General features: G+C 28.9%; 1 protein-coding gene across 3 annotated transcripts; it reads right to left on the bottom strand.

Moving 5' to 3' along the window:
• Positions 1-4,916: 4,916 nt before the first annotated feature.
• On the bottom strand, positions 4,917-15,401 carry LOC113397891 (orcokinin peptides-like). Of its 3 annotated transcripts, XM_064216788.1 has the most exons (7): positions 15,319-15,401; positions 11,494-11,573; positions 10,472-10,523; positions 8,877-8,985; positions 7,935-8,036; positions 5,666-5,785; positions 4,917-5,525 (listed from the first exon to the last, which is right to left on the bottom strand). In XM_064216788.1, the coding sequence occupies exons 2-7, from the start codon at positions 11,566-11,568 to the stop codon at positions 5,405-5,407; spliced, it is 579 nt and encodes a 192-aa protein (XP_064072858.1). In that variant the 5' UTR covers positions 11,569-11,573; positions 15,319-15,401; the 3' UTR covers positions 4,917-5,404. The 3 variants fall into 3 exon arrangements, with proteins under 3 accessions (XP_064072858.1, XP_026492203.2, XP_064072857.1); XM_026636418.2 differs by lacking the exons at positions 4,917-5,525; positions 5,666-5,785; positions 7,935-8,036; positions 8,877-8,985 and adding an exon at positions 9,259-9,984; XM_064216787.1 differs by lacking the exons at positions 4,917-5,525; positions 5,666-5,785; positions 7,935-8,036; positions 8,877-8,985 and adding an exon at positions 9,259-9,984 and having other exon boundaries at positions 11,494-11,595; positions 15,319-15,360.
• Positions 15,402-23,234: the final 7,833 nt, after the last annotated feature.

Genomic DNA, 23,234 nt, shown 5'->3' with positions numbered 1-23,234 from the left:
CACTGAGAAGAACCGGCAAGAAACTTAGTACTACCGGCAAGAAACTAGTAGTAGTACTCTTTTCCACCATTTTAATTACAGAGTAGGTATATTAGTAAAGAACAATTAAATTTTGATATCTCCTGCCTAGAAATCAATAAAAACTATGTCAACGCTTTATTATCTTTAATTTAATACTGTACAGAGCAATATGCCTTATTTATTAAAAAAAAAATTAACATGACCTTTGAATTTTTAATAGACCAAATTAAAAATAACTGTGGAATTTTATTATAGAAACGAATACCGTGCCCATAAAATATTGTTTTATTACCTGTATTTTTAAATTAGATAATTACAGCTGATGGAAGATAACCTTTAATAAACATACACAGTCGTGGCCTTTTTATTAGAAATATACTCAACAATGTTACATTCATATAATTTTTGCGGCGTGTATCCCAGCGCCACGTTTCTCTAATGTGGGTTAGGTTAGGTTACACATGTAACAAAATTTCATACAAGTTTAATTGTGATGTTTCACTTCACTAGTGCTTACGAGATAAATAATAAACACAAATTATGCACGTAAATCAGTATTGCTTGCTCGAGCTTGAACTTGGACTTTTCAGTTAAGATTTACTTATTTAGCCACTAGGCCACATCGGCTCTCAATGTTACGTCATTAATGTACAGAATGGAAATGTTAATAATACATCTTAAGTCATATTCTTAGGAATTTTCGAGAGTATGTTTACAAATTCATATGAAATCCCATTTTTTGTTTAAATCCAAATGCAGAACAATAATCATGAACATATATTATGATGAATCTACATGATAGTAACCACAATGTACTACATGTACGAAAAGACAGTTGAATGATGTTTTATCTAATGAATGGGATCGAAAACAATACGTTCATTTATCATTACGTTTTTTAGGTACCGTATTTTTTACTGTAATACTAGATGTTGATGAGTGTGTCTATGTAATTATTTAACATTGAATTACAATCTAAGTTTTATAATATTTAAAGTAATACCGATTATGTATGTTATTACTACGTTTATTTATAAATTATTATTATACTAATTAGTTATTTGTTTAATTTAATTGGATACTAGTTTTATTGGTATAGAAGTTAAATAATATAAACATACACATTGTGATTAAAAACTATATCTTGTATTTTTACGATAAAATTGATATGACCAGAGATAAAATTATATTTATTGATATTATGTTAAATGTGTCCACATTGATTAAGATTAAATACATATTTCAGAGTTTCCAATTTCTAAATGAAAAATAGCACTTAGGAACTGGTCTTTTACTGATTAAAACCTCTTCCTTTTGAGGAGAAGGTTTGAAGATTATTCGACCAGACTGCTCGAATTCGGGTTGATGAATAAACAAGTGGCAGAATTTTACTGAAATTAGACACTCGCATTCAATACTTTTCTCATGACATTTTCCTTGTACATCGACCCGAGAGACGAAATAAGAAACAAATAAAAAACAACTAGTGAAAAAAAAACAAGCACATGAAAAAGCAGCGGTGCTCGCCCGAGGTAGAACCCGCAATCATAATTTAAGATGATGGGATCAAGCATTCTAACCACTGCGCCATCTCGATATTTTTGTAATCTAAATAGAAGTATAAATATTATTCACATTTTGAAATAGATATAATTAACAATACAAAGATGTTCCGCTTCATCAGAGGTTAAACAAAGGTTTATTGAATAAACACAAGAGTAGGTAATGTTGACTTGGTACGAGAATTAATACATTTAAATTTTAGGAAAGGGTAGTTATTAAGTTAAATAATTTATATAGATTTAACTAATATAATTAAAGATTATTATTTAATTATTGAAAGTGAGAACAGTTATTAGCTTGAATGTATTTAACATTTCAATGTTAATGTTTAAACAAGCGGATACGTCGGAACTATAACAACAGTAAGCGTTATTGATTCTTGTTTCCTTTAGTTTCGCAATAAACCTCATCAAATGGCAACATTTACATATTTCAGAAGTGCTAGTTCACTCCTTCTTCAGAATTTGATTACCGTTTCATGCTTTCAGTTAAATGTGATATAAGTTTCATTATTAATAACTTTAATAATACTATCACGATTTAATATCAATTGATACTATATATATACAGATGTTGAATGTATAAATATGTATTATCAATGTAGTCTCAATATAAAATTGCATAAGGTTTCGTTTTAAATGGGTTCGTGGCTATCTAAGATGGAGGTTACCAAACAATGGCCTGCATTCATCTCGCCTTACATTTTTTTATCTTTATATATATTCCATTTACAGGCGAAAGCGTGTCCCCTTTGTGTGCATTCCAGACGTTGATGATGGATCGTCACAGAAGTAGATCCTGATCCACGAGGTTGGAATAAAAGTCTACGAATACGAATTTCCACCAGCGTCCTTTGTGGTCAATTTATTTCGGTTGTTTTGAAATAAGATCCTAGTTGTTATACATTTTTGGAGAGCTAAGAAAGCGGTTATGTTTTTAAAATAATCTGCAGGACAAGTTTCATAAAGTATTTTTTTGTTTTTAAGGCATTTTTGTGAAAAAAAAAAAACAAAAAAATATTGAAATAATATCTTTTTCCGTCTCGCATTTATAAATTTGGACCGATAATTATTGTTTTAATATTCTCAAATAACCAGTGTTTATTCATTTTTATAAATCAGAAGAAAAAAATATATTTTTGTTGATACTTTTTTTTAAATAAATTTTTGAAGTTGAATTTTTGACTTATTTTGAAAAAATCTAAAAAACGTTATAACTCAAAAATGGTTCACTTTTGCATTATGCATATCGGGGTTAAAATTATTGCAAATAATCATCCCTATCACCTCCTAACGGGAATACGTCGAATTACCAATAATAACCTGTATATGAAAACATATATGTACTACAACTACTAATTTTGTTAAACGAATAAATATTCTTATTCTTGCGGGACTTTTTTTGAGTATACTACTACAACATGAATGAATAGATAAATAGATGAATGAGTAAATACTACTTGAATGAGACATAATCGTATGTGAATTTAAATTAATTCGGTACGTTTCTTAAAAGTCTTATTGAGTAGTCTCGAAGTATGTATGTATATACGATATAGTACCTATTACATATGCTAATCTACTCATATAATTTGATCTTTATTGAAATGCCAATGCTAATTGAAATGTAACCTGATTACTTTTTTGTTGAAATAAAATCTAAAATAGAAGCGTATATAAGAAAATATTTTTTAAATTGTTATGTTTAGTTCATATATATAATTAAAGGCATAGTATAAAAATAATATCAATGGCAATGGTTTATTTTCGAGACTAATTAAAAAATGAATATTCTTTAGAAAACATTATTTTATAACATATTTACGCAGCATTACTATGTTTTGAGCCTACATCAATAGTTGACATCTTAATAATGTTATAAATACGTATAGCCTATTCCAATCGAAGTAGGAATAAAGATAAACAAACCTTACATTTACTTAATTAATATATTTTTATTTATAATACAACACTATTACACTTTCTTAAAACTTAAATTCGAATAATAGTTTTGTCGATTAATCAAGCTCTTAACCAATGACATCGCGTAAAATTGCTGTCAAATGTTGTTTACTTTTTCCTCTTATGGTTGAAATAGAGTATAAGTTTGGATAGATGGATGTTTTTTTGAATCTAAATGGAATTTGTCACAGAGATAGATTATAGTATGGAAAATCACATAGGCTTTTATATTTAACACCTGCAACTCTCCAAACGCGGGCGGAAACTAGTAATACATAAATGATTAAATTATATCGAATTGAATTTACCGTGACTAGTGAAAATAGTGTTTGGTAAACTTAGACGGTTGTCACAGGAACGGGAAGAGCTGTGTGGGACAAACAAAGTTTAATTACACGTTCGCGTTTGTTTGAATGCTACATGTTTTTATAGATAATTAAATAGTTTTTATTTATACATGAGTATTTTATTTATTAAAGATTTATAACATTGAAAATGGTTCACTTTTGATACGTATTTGATTATATTTTTATACGAGTTTTATTTAATACTATTTAATGAATTAGGAATTTCTATTTAAGTAGGGGTTCGCTTGTCAGGTGTATACTTACTATTAATTTAATTAACATCTGAACTAAATGGAATTAATGCATTTATAATTTAGAACTCCACGTATCACCTATTAAGGTCACTTCATGCAACGCATAAGGAGAAATTACTTATAGTTAATACATTAACATGACATGACATTATTTTATTAAATAATTATTTTAACTGAAATTTTAAAAATAGAAAATAAGATAAGATAAAAAAATTGAAGGGAAATTAACTATTTAATTTCAATTTTTCATATTCAAATTGTATCTACACAATAGCTTCACACAGCACAAATAGTGCACGCATAGTTAACTCTAATAATGGTAATCCAAGTAGATGATTATGTATTTAGCAGACAATATTAGTTTACATGGTTCAATTTAGAGAAATGTACATATGAGATATATACATATATATTCGTCTAAGCTTAGTATTATTGACAGAAAAGTACAATGTACTCACTAATTTCTGTAAAAAGTAAAGTAACTGGTTTTCCTATGCCACATGCATTTTTATTAACGTTGTTATTTACTTTACCGCTGAGAGATGAACCATACAAAAAATTAAACAAATTAAAATTTTAGCTCGCAATTTTCGGGTTCGGTTCACGTGTTCTAACCACTTGGCTATCTCGGTCATTCATTTCAATTACTCGTATATTTTTATGTTGTATATAAATTACACTTCATTGAAATTCTATAATAGTTAATACAACTTTTCAGTGTAAGTTAAGGAGGTTCTTAAAAAGGTGAGGTAGGATTTATAAATAAGAGATTTCATCACTTTAAAATTAATTTATTTATATTAAAAATAATATCATTTTAATAAACATATTTTAATGTATTTTGTATGGTAACATTTCGGAATAAATAGCTTGAAGTTATAAATATAACAATTTTATTCTTTGATAATTTATTTCCAGTTGATATAACATTAAATATTTTATCTATATAAACACTTATATTTAAACAAATATTAAGATCAATAATGTCTACGATATATTTTAATAATACTGACACATTTACACTATTTAATATCGTTATTTATTAAGAGCTACTTTCCGAATATTTGGAGATATCTTTGGATTACGAATTTTTCATAATTACGAAGTTCAGTCACGTATGGGAACTCTAAGTGGGGATAAAATTTTACATTGAACTTATAACAACTGGTTTTACTAAAATATACAAGACACGTGACAGATAAAGGAAAAATATGAATTGTCGATACTTTGAAAGTTTGGGTATTGCTGGATTTACAATTTATCGTAGAGGGTGCGCGTCGGGGAATTCGTAGGCGCGCTTTGATCCGATGGGGAATTGGGAGAGGTCGATCTCATCCATGGGGTAGTCTGGTCTGTATCTCTTCTTGTCGAAACTGGATCTGCGGAGAACATTTTTAGTTGAATGAAGTTCAAATTTATATAATTAACGAGACACTGTATCGTAAATCCACATTTAAGTCAATTAGGAATATAGAATGAATAAACATTATATGTGTACTTAATAGCATTTGATACTTACACTGGTGTATCCAAGTTGTTGGGTCCATAGAGATGATAGAAGCGCTTGAATGGGAAGGGCATTGAAGTATGGTCGATTTCGTCGAAGTTGCGCTTCTTCACGAAATTATCCAAGTTAGACCTGAGAAAAAATTTAGTGAGTTATAATATTTATTTATAAACGTATGGTGTTAAGGAATAAGAAATAAAAGTTAAAATATAAGTATCAGTATCTTGTTCTAATTTGTATAAGTTATTTATAATTAATTAAAAAATGCCTGTTTTTTAAATGATGTATTGGATTATTAATATATTGTATTTACGTAAATAATCTAAGCATTGTTTAAGGAAACAATTAAATATATTTTTATTATTAATTATTATTTTATAGAAGTTATATATTCAACAGAATATATTAGTAGTGTTTGATGTAAATAGCTCCGTTATTATAAAGCATTTCCATAAGCAAACAAAACCATTTCGTCTTATCCATAGACAGCGCAGCTTAGATCAACTAAATGTGAAACTTTCTTCAAAATACAACTCCCTCTGGCAGAATATGAAAGTTACATACACATGGCAACTCGGAATAAACACGCTGAGAAAATGTTATCCTTGAAAGTACATTATGCCTTGGAGTACTCGAATAACTAACATTTAAATCTAGAGAGTAATTTCGTAATTTTGAAACAAGGTAACATCGGGGGCATGTCTTTTCTATTATAATAAACTCATTCACGACGTCTTTATCGTGAATAAGTTTTTTTTTTCTAATTACTCCTTATTTATATTAACAAGCGATAGTCATGTGTCTAGTTTGTAATTATATATACATATGTGTATTGAAATTCGCTATCTGATTTTTTATTAATATGTATGTTTTTATACTTCTTCTATAGATATAAAGTGTACGTTTCTTTATTTTTTGCTCGGTATGCGTTATATTCAACCGATTGAAATAAAACTTCGTATAGTTGCGGTTTTGTTTTCAATAGAGATATTGCAATATTGTTTGTGTCGGGACATTTACTTCGGGACAGAAATTCTAGTAACGTCATACAACTTTAACAGAATTTTTATTTCTTAAAGTTTGTTTTTTAAGTTTATGCATTATTAAGGCTCGTTGTAAACAAAACGAGTAAAGGTTAATTTCCCTTGTTGCTCGTATATTCTGTACAGAAGAGTTTTTAAAATTCACAGATTAGCAACTATCTTTACGCATTTATATCTAAAACGAATATAAGAAGAAATAAGATTAAAAAATATTATATAATATAATAAGACGTAAAATTGTTTTCGATCAAATTACATCAACATTTAAATTGCTTTCACTCAAATCCGAAAAAAAAAATGTTCGGTATTTAAAACAAAACGATAGTTTTAAATAATTAAATAATCCCTAGTTACGTTGACAGCACATCCGTGCTCATTAGGTACAACAATAATCCTTAGTATATATATATATTATATTCTTGTTAGACAGAAGGAATAACAAATCAACCTAATATTGGCGAAAAAGCTACATTTTATGTACAACAACACGAATTTCACCTTTCTCATGTCAATAGTCTAAAATAAGTATTATGTTCAAAAACCTTTCCGAAGCGTGCTTCATCTTTTGGTACAAGTTTTGTGTGTATTGGCACATAAGGTTTTTCAGTAAGGCATTACAAAAAAGTCACCACATTTATTAGCATGCTATTAACCTTAAACAGTTCTCAAAATCATACGAACGAAATGTGTACATATTATTACACAATATACGTTTCGTAAACCTATTGAAATATGAAATTGCAAACAGATCCAAAAACTCAAACTCAAACTTAAATTAATTTATTCAATATAGAAGCATTACACTTACTTATTGATTGTTAAATTAAACACTAACACCGGTTTGGAAAAGAAAATACCCTGACTTGAGAAGAACCGGCGAAAGAAACTCAGCGGGTCTTTGTTTTTGTCAATTCTATTATTTACAAATATTCAATATGAAAAGGAATAACCAGGAGATAATCGTTTCATTCCCAAGGTGTGCTATCAATCATAAACTTACTAATCGTAAACCTTTCGTACACGAGCGTACTTTAACAAAAAAAAAAAAATCTGTGTTTAAATGCAACAGAAGCATTTTGAACGCTTTCTGGGATCCTGTTGTAGAACCGTATACATTGCTCCACAAAAAAGTTATTAAACGTATCAAAATATAAAAATCATATTTAAATTGGTCTACGCTTTCTTTTCAAGTTTTGTCTCTATAAATATGAAATGGAAGTCTCATATGCATCACTTACCGGTCAATCTCGTCGAAATTGCGCTTGGGAAGTCCCTCTCCGTAATATCCGTACTCGATTGGAGATGCAAGGGGCCACGGATCGCGCTTACCCCCATAAGGACTATAAGCAAAAACTTGTTAAAATCATAATTACATGAAATGTGTTTATAATTTATCTCGTGTTCGGTGGTGAAGTACAAAGCTGTGAGAAAAAATGCATGTGTTCGATGAAATTATTTCACATGTTCAAAAATATGCTCCAAACCTTCTCAAGAGGATATGAATCGTCTATCCAGCAGTATGTCATTTACATGCTTCACTGTTACGTTAAAAATATAATAATGTATACAAAATAAATACTTTGAAAATGAATACTATTTTAATTTTATATTTCAATGCGTTTCATTGTAGAAAAAGATTTGATTAAATATTAACATTTAACATGGACGAAATATTCTTGTCGACCGAATTTAATTTAACGAAAACAGCTTCATTATTTTAAAACAGAAATTTAAAATAATTTAAAAGAAATACGTGTATTTAGACTTGTCTTTCATCACAAAATGAATTCTTAAGTATAACGCCTTATTTCAAATACATTTCGAATTTCATATTTGAATAATCAAAGTAAGAGAAAATTAGAAATACTGAATATATAAAACGATACGAGCTGCAAAGACAGTTCTCAATGGATTATTGTTATGAAACAAAAAAAGAATTGCGTTCTTTTGCACAGCCAAAGGCAAGTCTATCTTTGTTGAATAATTAATTTAACTCCAGTTAAGCCGGTTTTGAAGTTTTTACTATGTCCGCCTTTAGTACGAAGACCTTTTTGAAATATTGACTTAAGAAGAAGTGTCTAAGTGATACAAAAAAGAAATCTAAATATTTTTATATATTTTGAAGGAACTGATATTTTAATGACGATTTTATATATAAAATAATATTTGAAATGTCTTACCTTCCATATTCGAACCTCCTACCCATGAAATAAGGGAATCGGCGTAACTCTCTAACTTCGCGGGTTAAATGTCCGCCGCCGAGAGCGTCCAAATTACGTGGCTTGTTTCCTAAACCATAACAAATAAATTGGATAATAAATTAACAAACAAACATTCAAATTATAAATTAATTGTTATGCCTTGAAAATCTTACCTCTTATAGTATATTTGGATTTACCTATTCAATACACGGCACGATCTCTAGGTACAAGGACCGTCTTATCTAAATTATCTATGAAAGCTAGATTATGTGAGAAGCGCCTTATTACTTAGCGAAAGATGTCTTTAATGATTTGCTTGAGTAATGCAAGGATAAGGTTTGAATAAATAATAACTTCCATAACCTTTTTAATATGCATGATATTTATTTTACTCTGAAATTGTATTTTTAACAAACATTCGACACGCAATAAACAACACCAAAAATATTTAATTTACTTAAATACATCACATATATTACGTTGTAGGATTATGGGGATTTATTTGAATAGAATTAAAGAATCTGGAATCGTTATATGCATGTAGTTTAAACAAAGTTTCCGCCTCCGAGGGGGTCTACTTGTCGGACAAAATTGCTTCCGCCGATTGAGTCTAAGTTTCGGACGAAATTTCCGCCTCCCAAGGAATCTAGGGTTCTTTTGACTAGATTGGGTCCTCCAATTTGATCAAGGTTCTTCTTGACAAAGTTACTACCTCCGATAGAGTCCAAGTTCCTTACTAAATTTCCTCCTCCAATAGGATCAAGATTGCGAACGAAGTTACCACCTCCAAGGGGATCGAGAAATCTAGCGTATGGCATTTTGTAGTCAACATTTCTTCCTAAAAGAGTGGATCCTCCGATTCTATTGAAATGTCTTGTATCAGATTCAATGCTTCTTCCGAGAAGTGTAGATCCACCTAATCCACCGGATACCCTCCCAAGAGAACCGCTATCATAAGAGTTTATATTTCTTCCAAGTAAAGTACTGCCTCCAATACGTCCATAATTATTTTTTTTATCTCCATATTGGTTTTCGTATTGCATAAGAAATCTCAAAAAGTTCTCCACTTCTTCTTTTTGCCTAGAGTCTGTAACAAGTTAATATTATCAAATGAAAATAGTTCATTCGTAAGTGTAATTAAATAATATAATGTACTTACCGTAGGACTGGGTTAGTGCGCAAATTGCGTTACGTAGTGCTATTAGTTGTTATTTTGTGCAGAGGAAAAACTCTGTGAAGTGCGAGAATCCATCACCATGAATAAAACGTGAAAGGAAAATTTAGTTAGTAATAATAGTGCAGTATATTATTAAATATAAAAATATTAGTGCAAATATTGTGCCAGGGTTTATATAAATTATATTTATTTTGGATAATATTTTGACAAGGCTGACAAACTTTGCGAGTGTATATTTAGACTGACTCTGTATAATTCATTATTTAAAAACGTGTAAATGATTGATTTGAATAAAAGTGCAAAAGGGTTTTGTTTAAACATTCCGAAGTGCAATAGCATAACCGGGATTTTGTGCGCTTGAATCGAAATTGATTAATGGATCTTATATTTTTCTCACCATTGTTATCGTAGTCTCCAGTGCGGTGTTCACCGACACCCATATCTTGATCCTGTCAATATATAGCTTATAATTAGTAAAGAAATAATAATGGTTGACTATAAAATGGAATGGAGTAGATAAAATTTGTAAACAAAATCTAATTAAGTTATTTAAGCCTTCGTTTCGTAGAGTAATTTGTTTCATTTGAATTATTATTGGAGAAATTTGGTTTATTTAGGGGGCACATTAAAATAGGAACAAATCTTAAATAAGCTTGAGGGCTTTATGAAATATCTTTCTAACATTTCGTTATTTACACAGGAATTTCCTTTCGTCGTGAACAATGATTAGTATCTGATTGGAAAAGCTTAAATTGTTATTAAATTTCCATAGATCAACGCTTCGAGGAGAACGCAAATGTAATTATTTTAGATTTTAATTAACGATGTATGCCAATCAGGCACTTGTAAGGTTCGAGTTGTGACAATATTTATTAAATGTAATCGGGATAATTTTAAGATATCCATAATATTTTCACTATATATATATTGGTGAATTTTTTTGCAGTTTTTGTCAAAACACTTTTGGTAAGAAGTATATTAAATAATAATAGAAATTATGACAGAACACGACACTCATTCTACTGTACACATCCCAGTTTTTAATTAGAAATATAAATAATATTCTACAAATATAATAAAATAGTACCCTCGTTTAAGACATTATTTTGCCTTGTGTTGTACGCAGAAGTAGAAAATGTATCATTTTCTAATTTTATGATAGCACTTTTTGGAGGAGACTTTTATTAAAATACTTTTGATCATCTAAAATCTGTTAATATACTTTTGAGTCTAGAATGACGATAGAAATTGATTTTGAGGAATAAAAATATCTTTAATTTTGTTTTTTTTTAAAGTTCAATCATTATATTTTAACTATCTACTTCGACTTAAACTATAGTTCAATAAGTCAAAAATCGTTTAGCTTACAGTTACAATTTTGAAAATCGGAATTTATGAAAATTTTAATGAAGAATATACCTGATGAAGATCGGCGCTGCAACAGACCAGCAGTGTGGCCACAGCCAAAGCCACTGCACCCGCTGCTCGCATCATTTTACCTTGTAAAATATTATAAAGATCCTTAGTAAACGACAAATGTAATAAAATTGGTGGAAAATAATATCTACTGAATTTCTTGCCGGTTAGAATCTACATTCCAAAGAGAAGCTTATGTATAAAAGCATTTAAAATAACGAAAAACTTTTCATTCGACAAAGTGCTGTAAATAATAAAACATAGCGATAAATGGAAACGAACTATCAATCTTTCGAGTATTTTTATTTTTATAATAGCAACAACAGTACTTTATTTTGTACGTATCACGGCAACATTGTTCAATACGGAATGTTGTCCGACGTACGGAACATGTTTACAATGTTTTCACGTTATGCACTTTCGTTATTACAGTTCATATTTAATTAAGTTATTTATTAATATGAAATTCGAACGATTTCGAAATACATAATTTCGAAAATTGTATTTTTAGCGTCCTTGTCGGTAATAATATTGAAATAAATATTATTCATACTCTTTTATTGCAACCTTGCACGAAAACACGTCCTATTTAATAGTTACAGTGAATATAATTTCTGTGACAGAAAAAATAAATTAAATCCATAATTTTAGAGAAAACTGTATATTACGAAAAGTTAATAATTATCAAAGTGAACGGCTTAATTGTGAAGATAGGTCACTAGAGCCGATATCAGATATGAGAAAGAATATTAGCCTGAAAGGATCTTATTACTGGTTGGAGCTTTATTTAATCTCAGATTCTATTGGCAGTAGCAATAAGATATTTACTTTAATAATTACTTTAAATATATCACATTATTTTAATATAAAGTAAATTTATTGTTATATAAATACATTTACATGTAAAAAAGTTTATCTGTAAAAAAAGTCTTTGTTCTTAGAATAATATTGTATTTATAAATATTTTCAATAGTAGATACTATCATTTTTTCTACATATTTTTATATTGATTTATTTGATGTTCATGTATAATAGAATTTGTAACGTTTGATGTGAATTAATTCCAGCCGGAAATAGCTCATTGCATAGAAATGTGAAATGAGAATTGACGTTAAAAATTTGCATGTATTATTAAATTAAACGCTCCGCATACGTTATGTTAAAATGGTTGTCTTCGTTATTTGAAATGTTCATGCGTTAAATATTTTTTGTTATAATGGATAGGCAAAAGCATAATAATAATAAAAAATGTACACCCACTGAATAAAAAACGTAAAGATATATTTTTTTTATTTTATATTTTATTAAAATAAGTTTTTCAATTTTATGTACTGTGAAATGTTTAATTTAAAGAGAAAGATGTATCAGGTTGTACTCTAATTAAAATTTACATATAAATGAAAGAAAAACATATGTATTCACAAGAGTATATAATGATGCTCTCAGGAATCTTTGCAACTAGCTTCACAGGGAGTCGTTTTACAAAGCCAGTCATATACCTGTTGCATCTCGTTTATCATTATTGCTCGTTTTGTATTATTGAATCGTTCCTACGGCCTTTATTTTGCCTCTTAATTGTTTTCGAACAAATAAATACACGCGCGTTTACTTTAATTAAAACACTAAACTTAAAACGCATACTATTTTGCTCCAAATATCGACTTCATATTTTATGAAAATAATGTAATTATTTTTATGATAAGTATAAACTTTCAAAAGGTTTATTAAGAAAAATGGGGTATTGCCGATCTCTGTATTGCGTCGGCGGAAGATAATTGAACATCCAATTAGTTCACTATAAAGATATAATTTTTATTTTTATTCCATATATCCCTTATATAACATATCAAGGGTATATTTTAAATGTTATCGTATATTTATATATTTTAAGTGCTTTTTCTTCGCATCAAAACCTTTCAATTGGTTGTGATAAAATATTAACCAGTTATCGGCATAAAAGCTATCAGACGACACGGATAGGGGTTCCTACACTCTCCCTCAACCTTTGTTCACACATAGTTGGACATTAATCATTCATTAAATCTGAAGAAAATATTGTCTTTAGTATAAAAAATATAGTAATATTAAATATTACTTTAATTTATATAGATTATGCCTCTCTTTTATAAAGACAACGAAAATATTTTTTATTACTCTACTTTAAAACTAAAAACAAAATATAAAATTGAATTTTATGGTAAATAAATAAAAAAGGGAATAAACTCGAATCTTGTTCGTAGAGTTTGAATAGTTGTTAATTAATTTTGTGATTACTATCAAAAAAGTTAGAAAAGTTCGGAAGGAACATGTAAATTACGTTTAATTTCAATCTATTTCATTTGAAGATGCCTCGATTAAATTACTTATGTTTTATTGAAATGTTACACGTGCAAGCAATCATTTGATTACAAGCCATTTTTAATCTAAATATAGAAGAAAATATGTCATAACATTTTACGATTTGAGAATGTTCGATTTGAGTACTTTCTGTCGTGACTTGTTTTATTATGTCAAAGCAATGTACAGGTAAAAATAGCCTTTAGTATTTTATCAATAAGTCATATTTAACAATACTCATCAGTAAATAATTATAAATATAATTAATTATTAAAACATATTTGATATAAGGGTGTATAAAAGAAGATAAACTTATTATTCGTGTAATGTGACAAATTGAATTATAGAACAGTTTGCTACATAAAGGCAATATAATATAATAATAATGTAATATAAATATAAATATAAATTTATTGTAACGCTCGGTAATAATAATTCATCTTATACTTTAAAAGGCATTATATAAAATACAAAACAGAGTTGAAGTAATGTATGTATATTTTAACTGTAATCGATTAAACTATTGTGTTTATATTAATTAAGAACAAGTATTTATAAAACAGGTATTTGTTAACTATAAGATGTTAGAAAAGGATTACGTCCTGAAAATTGTTTTGTCTTACGCCTTATAAATTAAATAACTTTGCTTCGATTTTGTTCAAGTAGATCTTCAAGATTTGATGAAGAAATTATATACACAATATAATAATATATATTGTAAAGTAAAATTAAGCCTATTAAAACGAGAGCAGCTTAATGAATTTATTAAAAAGACTAAATATATTTGTGTGCTATTGCTTTTTTGATTGAACTTTCGGTAAGTAACGAAAATCAGAAATTAAAATAATATGTGTGAACAGTTTTATAGACTAATTCAGCGTTACGTAAAACTGATATACGTAGTATATATATTTTCATTTTGATAACGAAACGTCTACGCTTCTTACAAGCTGTCGTTTCCACAAGTCCAAAACTTTTTCACTGATTTGTAATATCTCTCGTTAAAATGAAATGAAATAAAGAATAATGCATATTTGTCTCTTTTAATATTTTTTTACGATTACGAAATAAAACATATTAAATTGTTTCAAGTATTATTTGGATCAATTATATATTTTTATTTTAAAAATAAATAAAATCACCCCTCCCGATCATAAAAACTATATTTTACATAATATTAATAGATATGAAACTACTTTTTTACTTTGCTTCTTTTTAATTACCTTTAAAGTTTATTTGATTAATTTACACAAGAAACATGTATTTAATTAAACTTCCAGAATAGATATATTTTAAATAAATTGTTGATGAGCTTTACAAAAAGTTTTAAAATATTAATAACGTGGTTAACCATAATTTTTGTTAATAATATTTTCTTTAATAAAAATTGTAGTAGAAAATATAATACGAATTCGATAAACAAAAGTTTTTTTTTATATAATGTTTCTGGCTGATACATATATAGAATAATAGAGAAGAATATTTACTCACCTGTTGTACGGGTGTCGTAGGGCGGTAGTGCTTGGGCGGTTGAGTCAGTTGTTGGAATGCGGTGTATCGAAGGTTTTCACGCTTATATACGCGCTGGTCGGAGGCGGGTCCCGCCCTCCGCCTTGTTAGTCTGCATCATACATATACAATGATAACTTTTGTCATCCTATATCAACTATTGTTTATAAAACAAATAAACTTTACAAACAATTCCGAGTATATGTATTTTTTCATTATGCAATAATTCGGACTACCTCTGAAATTATTTTTAAAGGATTGTGTATAACGTAACTTATAAATGATCTTTTATTCTAAAAACATTTTAAAAAATTAATAGTATTTAATATTCTGTGGATTTTCTTCGTCTACAGTGAGGTATGTAGGTACATATTATAATACTCTTATTATAATATGTACCTTTATGGTAAAATATTTTTAGAAACTTCTCGTACCAAGGTATTTCTATCCGGCGCTAATACCTTGTGACTATACGCCAATTTCGGTATGCGTTCAAGTAAATTTTCTAGAAAGATATCACAATGATTTTTTTATCAAAGAAATAGTTTCTGTGCTTAAGATTGGAAGTTTTTAGTTGTTTGAAATTTGTTGTCTATTTTCATTCATATTTAATTGGAATGCATTTTTATTGAAGTTGATATGACCATAAATCATTTTAAGTTGTTTATAATAAAGACTTGGATACCTGTCTGAAAATCCCGGCATTGGCGGATTATATATAATAAATATTAAATAAGCATATTTCTTACGATTATTCATCGAGCTTAAGATTGATTAAAAACATGAATTTACCAAATAAAAGTAGCTGGATTGGAACCTGCAAACTTTGGTTAACATCTGAGTTTTATCCACTCTGTAACCTCAGTTCAATTTTAAAATTATTTCTCATATAAGCTTGAACGTAAAGGTTTTACCAGCGCTCGCAACAAAATCGCGCGTGATGCGATATTTTGTTTAAACATGTTGATACAATTTAATGTATTATAATATAAATATATTTATATATTATTATAAATATATAGTATATTTATAAATATATTTTATTGTTTCATTATCATACAGTGATGCCAATGTTATTTATTATATTATTACTAAATGCAAAGTAATTGAAATTTAATGTTTTAATTATATGTTAACTATTTCAGCTCAGCCAAATTCAATGTGTGTGTTAAATAAAACTATGAGCTGTGGCATACCTAGACCAATAAAGGACCCGGTGCGGTGGTCCGTTTAGAAAAAAAGTTGAGTCTCAAAATTGTAGAAATGGTAGACGATGAGGTTCTTACTACCTATATCTCCTATGCATCGCAATGTTTTACCCTATGGTAGCTACGCTACTGTATATTTGCGAAATAACTTTTCGTTATAAATATATTAGAGGTTATTTAAATAATTTTGATAAATTATAAGCCTGAAAATTACTCAATATAAACAATTAATTAATGAGATAATAATATAGGCAACGAGCACTGATTACTCGAATATGTATAATTTTATTTTATTGGAAAACAAACTATAAAATATTTAAGAGTTAAATCATAAATTTTTTTTAAGCCGATCCCGTTGATTGAATGTAAAGAAATTGAAAATAATGGTTAGTACATATTCTATTAAGTATTTAAGTAACTGAGTAGCACATAAGTCACATATGCATGATCGGATATTGTTTGTGTATATTTTGTCGTCGGTCCTAAAATGAATAAAATTCTTATTCCAAATAGATTCCGCTAGGGCCACTAGTCGACATTATGACCTTAAGTATAGAATTTATATACAATTTTTTTTAATATATAATTAATATTTTTAAAAGTAAGTATTTTATTTCGTAGATACCTTCGTAGCTCGTAGCACACATTCTGTAGCTTATAATAATGTATGTGCATATATTTAGTAAATAGCTTGTTTACGTTAACGCAAAAGATAAAATGTGTCTACGACTTTTCATTAGCTACGCGAAGCAAGCATCAATGACAACGTGGGTTACAAAATTAACATACATAATGAATAGATTTCCTCTACGCAACACCATTTTGTATAATGAAATAACCGTTTTCTTAAATAACTTTTAATATGCTAGGTGTATATGCAAACTCAGCTGAGTAAATTGTAAATTGAAAAGTAAAGTAACAGCCTGTAAATATCCCACTGCTGGGCCAATTCCTTCTCTCCTTTAGAGGAGAAGTTTTGAAGCGTATTTCCTCACGATATTTTCTTCACCGCCGAACATAAGATGAATTATTATAATTATAAACACAAACTAAGCATATGAAAATTCAGTGGTGATTGCCTGAGTTTGAACCCGCAAACATTGGTTAATATGCACGTGTTCTAACAACTGGGCTATTTCGGCTCTCAGATGTATAGGCTTTAACAATTCAATTATTAGTAACTATACATCCAAACAAGCATGCTTTATGTTATTGTATTTCGGTATGAAGGATCAGTATTATTACAAGCATATGGATATATTTATCTTAGAGTCCACGGAGTCTACTACTACAAATAGTGAATATTACTTAAATTGTTAATAGCTGTGGGCCGTAGTGTCCACTTACTCAAAATGAAAATTGAAAATAATATCGATGATAACATTCAAGATAGATTCCCTTAGATAAGTAGCAGATACCAACCAGTAACATTCAAATGTTTTTTACTGATGGTACGGCCACGATAAGACAGCCCTGTTCTTACATCGTCATATATTTTGGAAACAATACTACTTTATTAACTTACGATTAGTAGTGCCATTTCCGTGCCTTTCTATATGAAATAGGTTTATGATTTTTTTAAACGTTTTGCTATCAAAATAATAACCATTTCGATCTATATTACCTATTTAGTTAAAATATATGTATGTATATAATTATTTATGTTAAAAAAAAATCCAATGTAGTATTTCTCGTAAAAGTTATATATATATATATTTTTAGAGCTTAAAATTGTTATTAAAGCTTTGTCATAATGAAAATCAATTGATTATATAACGCTTCCTTGGCACGCTCAAAGGAAGCCTCGATGGGAATAGTGAACCTCCATTTTCCTGGTATTTGTATGGAGTTTGCTACTATACTGTAAGTCGGCGGAACACTGGCTCTCAGTCTATAGTGTTTTAGGGGTTGGTCGTCAGATGTTCCGTATAAAAAATGTCCTTCTTTGAAATTCCTGCTTACTTAGTTGCTTCTGAGAGAGAAGCTGATGAGATAACTACAGACAGACAGATTCACTTTCGCATTAATAATATTATTTAGAAGTATAAGATAATAATTGTATAGCGTCGAAATTTGGTGCGCAAGTATTATACTTATTTAATAAAAAGTTATTACGAAAATTTATTTTCGCGTCTTACAAGGCAGATATTGTGTTAATATGAATAAAAGTAGATAAAGACGGAAACATTTTCATACTAAAGTTATGCGTGCTCCTTTAAGCTCCACGTTCCTACGTGCGTTATTGTGCTCCATATTGCATTCATACCACTAATTTACCGTTCGTTTAATTTATTTATTACGTTTAATATATCATATAAGCAAATTTAAGAAAAAAAAACACTATCCTGAAGGAATATTTTTGTAAGAAAATATACGAGGTTAATTATGGCTTAAAAATAAAAATGTATAAAAGTTCATATTTTAGTAAATTTATATTCTAGCAATTTTGGCGTTTGAAGTAACCTAATTATCTAAAGTCGAATTTCTGTTTATCTGACAATTCATTTATATCATTAATATTAATTTTAACTTATTTAATGAGCTGTATTCTTAAATCGTTACTTTTGGTAAATAAACGAATAAGGTGCTTGTAACTTATAAAATGTCATCAAAGTGTGCTAAAAGATTATTTTATAAATAAATATATTTTCATTTGTTTCTTGGCATTCATCAGTCGTTGGCTATTTATAAGGATTTCATGTTTATGCAAATATCAATTCTAACCACGAAAACGGCATTTATTTATTAATTAATGGAAAATTTTAATATTTGTGTCACGGTGGTCTTAATTATTGCTCCGGCGTTGATGACTGTCGATTGAAGAAACTATTACTACGTTTATGAAACTTGCTTAATTACACGCTTAAATAATTGAGAGGTTAATTTGAACTTTTGTTCTAGACTCTCTTTTTTGTTTCAATTTTGAAGATGTATTTAGTACGTGGAGATTATATTTATTATTCTACCTAATATTCACTGCATGAATTGTATATCGAATATGTCCGAGGTACGTTCCGAGATCTGCTGTCCCGGGCATTCGTTCCCTACCTCCATAGATATGAGTTGGTGGTCGGACTTTATGCACACTTTATATACTTTTGTACATATGTAGTATCTACCCACTTGTTAGATATTCTACCGCCAAACAGCAATATTTGGTATTGTTGTGTTCCGGTTTGAGTATAACTACATGCACAAGGGACTCTTCTCATCTTAGTTCCCATGGTTGGTGGCGCATTGGCGATGTAAGGAATTATTAATTTATTTTAAAGCGCCATTGTCTATGGGCGGTGGTGACCACTTACTATCAGATGGCTAGTCCGCTAAACTATACCATAAAAAAAAAACATTTTCCACAGAATCAGTGTTCCACGAATAAAGTTTTCCACTGAATAAACTTAAATCTTATTGTTAAAAAATACATTAATAAATAAGGCACTACTCAACACAAAATTATATTGATGATACGAAAACGTAGATTTAGTATTTGTTGACTTTCAGGCCGGATATATATAAAAACTTGTTGTCGCCTGCGGCTTTGCTCGCGTTTTAGCGGTTGGTCCACAGCCGACAGACAGACAGACTCACAGACAGATTTATTTTCGCATTTATAACATTAGTATTGATTGTATTTGATTTGAAATATTGGAAAATGTATCTACTGAGTTTCTTATCGGTTCTTCTCAGTAGAATCTACATTCCGATTCAGTGCTAATTCAGTGTAACTATACATTTAATATACCTAATCCTTTAAAATGAGTTGTAGAACCTTATTCGAATATACTTTATTCATATATTTTAGTTTATGACTTTATTAATAGTTAGTAAATTAAAACTTAATAGTTTTATACAAATTTAAAAAGAGATAATGGAATTTAAATCCGTCTTCTCTTGTACAGTTTTGACAGTTAATTATTGTTAAATGTTAATAGTGTCTTTATCAACATTTACTACAAATTATCACAAAAATGTTTTATTATAATTTTACAAATATATTGTTCAACAAACTGGAGAGTATAATCACACGGAATTATAAAGTAGTCATAAGGCAAGTCATAACACCTTTGCTACATAATACAAAGGTCTGTTCAGATTAAGGATGTGTATGTGTGTGTGTATGTGCGTGTATTTGTAGCAGCGTAATTTCAAATTAACCTTCTAAGACCGTTGAAAATCCGATTATGTACAGACTTAGAATGCACACTCACGCATGTATACAAACAAACAGACAAGGTTAGGAATAATGATCCTTAATTAGAGTTTAAATCTGATGGAAAATTTCGCTTTCTTTTATTTCACAACTTTTACATTTTATTTTTTAGGTTCACACCAGTTCAGAAGTAATATAGCTTTATTAAAGTATGTAAAAAGAGGTTTGAACAATAAAGTTTTTATATTATATTATTAAATATTGTTCACGTACCTAGTTCGAATAAGTAAGTCTACAGTCTTACTCCTAATACTTTAGTACTACTAGCTCAGTTTATTTTCAATAATAAATATATTTTAAATACTATTTCTCAAGTATTTTTAGTAAAAGCCATATATAGATTCTTATTCATAGACATAGATTTCAACATTATTATTCAAAGCATATCAAAATTTGTTCACTTCGGTATGACCCTGCAATGATCGCTTGGGATTCACGTGTTCTAAGCACTGGCCCATCTCATCAAAAAAAAAGAAAGCTTATAATAAGTTTTATATTGATATTACGCTTATACAACTAATTAATATACCATATTTGATACGGCCGACGTAAATATTTTAAGCCATGGTGTAAATTACCAAAAATAAAAAAACGTTTTAATTTATTGAGCACCTAATTACATATTGTTTAGACCGAACTGGTGTCTTCTTGTTATTTATGAGGGATATGTAATATTATGATTGGGCGTGCTACGGTTGGCAATGAAAATTTGAGAAATTGTTTAATGTGGTATAAAATAATACGTATTTTTTAAACTAATTATTTAATTTAAAAAAACATCCACGAGTATGTTATGGATTGAAAGTATCTGTTAATGTTTATTTTCTTTTCTTTTAATTGAAATAAAAAGCATAACATCCATCTTATTTTTAATTCCTGCTTATTTTTGATCCAATCAAATACAATAATAAAAAAGAGTTTTTTGTGTGTAATCCAAATATTAATTGAAAGATGTTGAAACAGATAACAAAGATTATATTTTATTCGTTAAAATATTCGTTCGTTTGTATTAGTTAAAGTATTCTTAATTCATATATTAGATAGCTTTATTATATGAATATGTATATCATAAAAGTAGGTAGGAACAGGGACTGACATACTTCGCGAATTCATTCCTTACTTTTTTTCTTATTTCTTGTAAATTTTTTTCGACATTTACTTAAATTTCTTTGCAGCAGTCCAAAGGACTTGAAGATTATACAATGGATATAGTGCTTCTATGTAAATTTTTGTTGTATTAAAGATTATTATTTAAATATGATAATAAACCCCTTAAAATTAACATTATATTTATTAACATAAGAATTGATAACATTAAGTGCTTAAATATATATACAAATATGAATTAAAAATAGTTACTGTATAAATCTTGACCACGTAATAGTGGCAAGAATGCTAGCAGCATTTCCCCGTTGAATCGCAATTCCGATCCTCTGGGCAAAAAATGAACCAGCCCTCCTGCCACCAGTGAAGGCAATAAGACGAGGTGTTATAATTTTGATGAAGCTTTTTTCACCATTACTCCAAGGGCTACGTGTTTTGACAGCAAAACTTAACTTTTTGCTGTCGAAACACTTGGCCCTTGGAGTAATGGTGGAAAAAGCTTCATCAAAAGTATAACACCTCGCCTTAAAATTGAGAGAGACATCACACTATTCTAAATCATTTTAGCTGGATAATAAAATATCCCACGGAATGATTACTATCACATAGGGTGTAAAGTCCACTAACGTTGTTACTAACATAATAATAAGCGAAATACCACTGATTGACTCATTGCGAAATCTCCGAAACTAAAGTTCGATCGACTTGAAATTTAGTATAGTATTAGTACTGGGCCGAGATGGCCCAGTGGTTAGAACGCGTGCATCTTAACCGATGATTTCGGGTTCAAACCCAGGCAGGCACCACTGAATTTTCATGTGCTTAATTTGTGTTTATAATTCATCTCGTGCTCGGCGGTGAAGGAAAACATCGTGAGGAAACCTGCATGTGTCTAATTTCAACGAAATTCTGCCACATGTGTATTCCACCAACCCGCATTGGAGCAGCGTGGTGGATTATGCTCCATACCTTCTCCTCAAAGGGAGAGGAGGCCTTAGGGCAGCAGTGGGAAATTTACAGGCTGTTTATGTAACATATGTTATGTAGTACTATTTCGCGACATAGACGCTCATGAAGAATAATTTTGGAAATATCAACTTCTAGATGAAATAAATTTTACCTGTACGAAGTCGGGACGGAAAAATAATATATAATATAACATTAACTGATAAACTTCTACTGTTAAGTAAGTGAAAAAGTTAGCTAATTAGAGGGAATTATTTTTTATTGCTTTTATCTATAGAAAAATTAAAATGAATCATTAATTTCTCTGTAATTATTGCTGTTTGACATAAAAGAGGGTTATAATCACAAAGTGATATCCATGAAAGCAGAAGTAGTGAACGACGTTAGATATCAGGTCCTTGATCTGCTAT

Source organism: Vanessa tameamea, chromosome 13 (genome assembly GCF_037043105.1).
Source record: "Vanessa tameamea isolate UH-Manoa-2023 chromosome 13, ilVanTame1 primary haplotype, whole genome shotgun sequence".
NCBI lineage: Eukaryota > Metazoa > Arthropoda > Insecta > Lepidoptera > Nymphalidae > Vanessa > Vanessa tameamea.
This window is presented reverse-complemented; position numbering and strand designations above follow the sequence as displayed.